This window comes from Tetrao urogallus (genome assembly GCF_951394365.1).
Source record: "Tetrao urogallus genome assembly, chromosome: 1".
In the NCBI taxonomy this organism is placed as follows: Eukaryota; Metazoa; Chordata; class Aves; order Galliformes; family Phasianidae; genus Tetrao; species Tetrao urogallus.
Genome location: NC_136813.1, coordinates 21,839,685 through 21,846,427, shown reverse-complemented (window position 1 = coordinate 21,846,427; position 6,743 = coordinate 21,839,685). Strand labels below are relative to the sequence as shown.

Below are 6,743 nucleotides of genomic sequence, written 5' to 3'. Positions count from 1 at the left end.
ACTGTAGAAGAGCATGCTAACTGAATGTTAGCAATTTATCTTATTATATATAATTATACTCTACTGTAGCTACTGTACGCAGATCTCAAAATGTTAGTACATAAAATATTCATTTTCTTTATGAGATGAAAATAAACTTAAAAGAGGCTTGAAGATAAGAATGAAATATTTGCAGTGCCTATTTCTCAAGAAATAATGAATGACACATTATAACCCAAGAAATCAACATTTAAATTGCAAAACTAAAGTTAAATTTACATTAAGCATTATGATCAGTAATGTGCATCAATATTTGATGAAGTTTAACCTAACCATGTTTATGCACATAAAGCCTCAAGAGTCTGCAGCAGTTTCAACATCAATTTTTCATATTTTTGTATAAAATGGACTCAAAGATACATCTTCCATAAATGTTTTCAGTGCAATTCTGTCAAAGAGGAAAATATAAAGCTAGCTTTCAATCATTTTAAAGGGGAAAAAAACCACAACAAACAACTTGCATTTGCACTGCTGAATCCTAAGTAAGCCAGTTCAGTTGTGCCACTATTTTGAAGTCAACTCAAACCAAACCTAGTTACCATTTTAGGCAGCATTTCTCCATACCAACAGGTGTAAATGTTGAAAAGCTGAATACTGGGGCGGGGGGAGAGTAAAATTAAGCACAGGCAGAACAATCTAGTTTAAAAGCACCTTTTTCCATCAGTAACAAAAAATACATAATGAAAAAAAGTCTAAAGGTTTCTTTACTAGCAACATTCTAAGTTCACAAATCGGTAAATCCATGTTTCAGTATTATTATTCATCCCACAAACATTTACAGGTCACCTTGCGACTACCATGTATTTCTTGATGGATTATATGAAAATGCTCCATTACTCAATGAGATCAATTTTCTGAAGTTAGAAATTGATTTTTTTCACATGTTGCCAACTGTAGGGAACCAGAGAGAGAACAGCACATGAAATTATAATACGTGCTTGGCAAAGCAAGGTATAATAACCTATACATTTTGGTTTTCAAAGACACAGTTTGTAAACTGTAGAACTGCACACAGGGTGTTGACTTAGGAATTTTGTTTTGATTTCTTGTTTTTCTCCCTGGCTTGTACCTAAAAATACAAATACAACTTCTCTACTGTAGCATAAAATAAAAACGGAGCTTCATTCAAATCTTGAATACCTTGACTGCAATCACCAACAGCTTGACTGCAGTCATTCAACAGAAATGTAGCTCTTCATACCAAAAAAATTTGGCTCACAGAAAAAAGAAAAAAGTACAATAAACTCTCAACAGAAGGCTCTCTCATGAGGCAACCTACCATATACTACTGCTAGATACGAGTTTCCAAAAAAAAACATTACATCCCATTTTCAGCACATTTTTCATAAACATGCAACTTCACTATAAAATACAAAACACTTGGCTCTCAAGAACAGCTTTATAAAGACACACTGCATCAATAAAATTTTCTTTGTGATTAACTTTACATTGTAATAAGAACTGTATTTTCACTAATGTTTATATATCAGATTTCATATTATAATGTAGTAATAATTTGCTCTTTGTGAACATCATGTTCAGAAGGAAATATCTATACACATTAACATACTAGACTTAAAAACTCAGTTACAGAATTTTATTGATACAGTAGATTAATAAAAACTGACGGGGAAGATAAAATGGGTAGGGTTTCAGTACATTATTTAATAACACACTTTTAAAATTATAATATTTTAAATCTTTTTTGAATTTTTTCAATGCCACTAGAAGTCCAGAAAAGTCTGGAATCAATACTGAGGTGTAAAACAAGTCAAACAACTTTCACAATTTGCATCTCTTGTGTTATTCTATCCAACATTGTTCAACTGTAAAAGAAAGTAATTTAGCACCTCTGATGGTAGGTAGGTGCCTACAGGTAAACACTAGGTCAGATTCACAAAGCAAACAAACATCATTGCATTTCTTCTCAACAAATAGTGGCAAAAGAAAGTAGCACTATTTGTTCAACTGATTTTTTTTCACAGTTAAATGTCAACAAGAGTACAAATACGAACACTGACAGATATTGCTTGAGATCATTCTTAAATCAATAGATCCAATAAACAGTGGGGCACTGTCAGTTTAAAGCTGCAGATAAAAGCTATACAAGCACTTTAGAAGTCAGAAACATTAAAAAAACTATTTACAGTTTTCTTCTTTAGTTCATATGTCTACAAAGCCAGCGCACATTACACTTCACAAAAATCCACAGTTAATGATATCAACGTGTGTGTGGCTAAAGCTTGTGACCTAGGGACTGCAAATGCAGGGGCAGTAAGAGTAAAATAGGTTTTGTCTTTTTTTTTTTTAGCAACCCCATTTGTGCACTAACAGCTTTGTTCAGTCTCAAGCTTTATATTAAAAGCATTCTTCAAAGCTTTCACCTGGAAGGCTGACAACTACATGCTCACTCATCGCCTTTCCCTTTTGGAAGTTCTGCGACGCACCTGTTTGGGGAAAAAGTATTTTAAATATTTGCACAGAAATACTAAGTTCTGAAAAAATCAAGAATAAATACAGTCTATAATGGAAATGCATTTAGAAAATGCTTTCTCTCACAATACTGCATAAGAAACTGACTACAGTATCGTTCATCACTCCTTTTATCCTAAGTACAAGCCTTGATCAATGACAACATAATTTTATTTACGTTACCAACCCTGAATTCTTCAAATATTAAAAGAAATAAGCCAGTCACATTACTCAGTATTATAATCTAGCTGACAAGAAAAGGTATGAATTACCTGGAAATCCCCACGAAGATGTGTGCAGATCAGATAGATAACAAAAGCTATGCAGGATAGTAAACTTATGACTCTTAAGAAAAACTGACATTTTCTGTCCGAGAAATGCAAATTCCCTATGAAACTACATTGCAGTGCTGCTACACAACACTGACATTTGACCACCACCACCTTGTTCTCTTTAAAGAAGGAAGGTTAAGCCATGGGAACAGGAAAAGTCAGTCTTCAAACACATCAATACAAAGACAATCCTACAGACTCAAAAAAAAAAAAAAAGCACGCAAAACAGAAGGCATTTCTTACATTGATTGTGGAAACTTCCTCTTCTTCCATTACTTCTTCCTGGGGAACATCATCACTGACAGGTGAACTACTCTGAAATACATCCATCTCTTCACTGGATTCATTCTCCTTACTAGCTGCTTGTTTGGAACGTCCCGCACGGCTAAAATCAGAAGAAAAATTAAAATCAGTTTCATGCTATATGGGTCTGCAGATGCATCAGCTTTGCAAGAGAACTAACATTCATTTGATAAGAACAGCAGCCTTAAGTTTTCAATCTATGACATATTTCTACCTTGTGTGCTTTTTTAGTTCATCTGTACAAAGAATAGTAGACATATTAATAGGAATCTGAACAGCAGCAATTGGAAGCCGGCTTCTTTCAGAATACAATGCCAGGAATACAATGGTGAACATTGTCTTTCATCTATGGACAGTACAGGTATTGCTCTTCAGTACCAGACACAGCGCAAGGAAAGCTGACACAACAGTAAACCAAGAAATGGTCTTAAGTTAAGGAGGGAAGATTTAGTTTGGATACCAGTGGGAAATTCTTTACTAGGAGAGTGGTGAGGTGCTGAACAGGCTGCCCAGAAAGGTTGTGGATGCCCTGTCCCTGGAAGTGTTCAAGGCCAGGTTGGATGGGGCCCTGAGAAGCCTGGTCTAGAATTAAATTCTAGAGGTTGGCAGCTCTGCCTATGGCTGGGGGGTTGGAGATTCATGATCCTTGAGGTCTCTTCCAACCAGAGCCATTCTGTGATCTGTGATTTATACACCACAGAATTTTAATAACTGTGTGCATATCATTTTACAGACCTAGGAGAACCCACATACTGTTATTTATGAAGTTAACACTGTAGTAGAACTAAAGCTTCCAAACTAGCTCATACTAAGAGCTAGGGATAAATCAGCAATACTATCACCCTAATCAGGATAATCAAGAACAATCAACAATATTGTATATTTTGTTAGTTATTAGAGCTGAATCACAAGCAAAAAAAAAAAACCAAAAAACAGAAAAAACAACCAACACCCAAAAAACCCTAACCATATGCTAAAAATGAGAGGTAGGCCTCACGCTCTCCCTGCTTTAAAAACAAGAAAATGAAACCTGGATATGCATCTAAAACTAAAGGCTGCACTCACATTACCATTTTGGTTTGTGTAGTTCACATAGTTTGCAATTAAATTATTGATTCATGCCTTTTGCTACTCTATGGTTTGGTCTGTGAAGGAGTCTTGATGCACCCAAACTAGGTGACTTCTTGGATGAAATTAAACTAGAAACTCCATTCCAGATAGACAATTCACTCCAGTCCTCATTGGGGGCGATACAGGTCCAAAACAACTGTCCTCCAACAGCTTCAAACCATAGATGAAGGGAATTTTCAGTCACAAGAACCACAGCTCAGAATAAAACCACCAAATTACACATAATTAAAGTACAGAGGGAGTTTCAGAACCAACCAAACAACATGGCAACCTCTGAAAAATCAATAGCTTAATTGAGGCCTTCTAAGACTGACAGAAGCAACACAATCAAAAAAGGAAGCAGGAGAATTATTCACAGGCTAGCTCCATCTTCTCACATATGGGTGAAGAGGCAGGAAAACAATACTGGAAAAGTCAGGATACTGTGAGTGCAAAATGCCAGAACATGAGATTAGGTGAGAAATTGGAATTTCATGGAGGATACAAACTTGCTCAGACAAGGATTTCAGGTATAGAAAAAACAGACTGATGAGGACAGGCAAATAGGACAGGCAAATCTGGATCCTGCCAGAGGAGAAGCCCAGACTCTAGAAAAACAATACTGGCAACAGAATAACAAAAAAAGGCCAGAATGGTGATGTATGTAAGTAGCACCCTAAGAAATTTACTACCAGGTTCTGGAAAGGTATGTTGCAAATTTGTTCCATGTTCCAGTTATTATTTTCCTGTCCACTTGTACACCTCTGCTTTACATATACTGCACATACATTTAAAGAAAAGGCAGAGATACCAGTAGTTTTTACAGAAAGCACAAGAAAATTAAACTGGTCACAGTTTATTTTGTAGCTCAACACAACTTAGAATTTTCAAGAACTGTTCTCTGTAGACCATAAAACATTTTATTATACATTACCTTAAAATAAGGAGGCCATAAATTAGAAAGTCAATGGAAATTAATTTAAGAAGAACCAGAGTATATTTATTTATTATTATATTTATTATTTAGAAAATATTTATTTATACTCTTCACCATATCATTTCACAGTAGTAACAATTTGATTCTTCCTCCCTATCTAAAACAAACAGTAAGGCTTCTTATTCCTTGCAGTCTTTATAAAGCCCTATCCTCAAGGCCCTCACGTGTTCTACTGACCTTTCTCCTAGAAGAGCAGTGCTACATATACACTACCTGAGCACATTAAATTTACTCATGGCCTATTTGCTCTAGTTTGAGATGCTCTAGGAGAGGTAGCTGGGGAAAACCTTTTAGAAATAGTAACAGCAATTTATTTTCATAACTGAAAGTTGTACTCTGAAATATTTTCAGCAAATGATTGCTTGGGGGCACAGAGGAATATTTTTAAATTTACTAAACACAAATTCAGAAAATATTCACCACTTACACTTTTTTTTGCTGTGATGGTGGTGTTTTTGATGACCTTCCTCGTCTGTTCTGTGGCGTAGACTGTGCTGATTCAACTGTACTAGATTCAGATGGCTCTGCTCTGTGTTGAGGAAGACCCAAATTGCAAAGTATCAAATTATAACTGATGTCAAACAACACAAAAAGAGATGCACTTACAAGAAGACTGACTTACCTCTGCTGCGCTCTTTTTGTCGACCTGTTTTGCCTGCCTTTTGGCTTTTGTTCAATGTTTTCAGTCTGCCTTTCTTCTTCCTCTTCCTCCTCCTCTACTGCTGCTGCTGACGTTTGTTTTTTTTTGCTCCTTTTTGATGACTTTGCTGCTGGCTCTTCCTTTGGTGTTCCCCCATTATTTGGTTTGGGAGGGCGTCCTCTTCTCCCTTTCTTTGGCGGACTGTTCTGTTCATCCTCACTTTCTATTACATCTTCTTTTAGCCTTTTTTCCTCTTGCCATTGTGTTTCATCAGACTCTGAAACAACTGCAGGTCTCTTCCTTCCCCGCTGACTGCCTCTTAGCTTCTGCTCTTGTCCCAGTTTATTTAGGTCATCTATGCTTAGCTTCTCTTCTGAGTCTGTGATAGCTGGTTTCTTCCTTCCTCTAGGCTTCTCAAGTTCTGACTGAAAAGGTAAGATTAAATCTCAAATTAAAAAACTGAATTACTGTATTAAACTGGTACATGCACAGAAGCTGAAGAACTCTAACCCAACAAGACAAAGAGTCTTGAAGTTAGATGAAATTCTACCAAGCATCTCTACAGTGTCCATTTCCAAACCTTTGCAGAAGTGTAAATAAATATGTACACACACAATAATTGCCACAAAGAAAGATTAATTTAAAACACAAGCAATTAAATCACAGAAGTGTATAAGGTCTTTCTCATTTTGTTTCCTCATCTGTGGCAAACACGATTGGGTTGAATGTACACGACTGCAGTTTTGTTAGTAGGAAAATATAAAGATAGGATAGACACGGTCAAACGCCTCATCAACATTTTTGAGGCTTGAACTCTGCTGTGAGTTCCCTTCAGGAAGTTGCAGAGAGC

General features: G+C 36.1%; 1 protein-coding gene across 2 annotated transcripts in view; it reads right to left on the bottom strand.

Moving 5' to 3' along the window:
- Positions 1-2,450: 2,450 nt before the first annotated feature.
- PDS5B (PDS5 cohesin associated factor B) overlaps positions 2,451-6,743 on the bottom strand; it is a gene marked incomplete at both ends in the record, with an annotated part of 76,484 nt that continues 72,191 nt past the window's right edge. For both annotated transcript variants that reach the window (XM_079537827.1, XM_079537828.1), the window contains 4 exons: positions 2,451-2,486; positions 3,087-3,228; positions 5,681-5,782; positions 5,876-6,318. In XM_079537827.1, coding sequence (XP_079393953.1) covers positions 2,451-2,486; positions 3,087-3,228; positions 5,681-5,782; positions 5,876-6,318 — 723 coding nt within the window. The remainder of the gene's footprint in view (positions 2,487-3,086; positions 3,229-5,680; positions 5,783-5,875; positions 6,319-6,743) is intronic.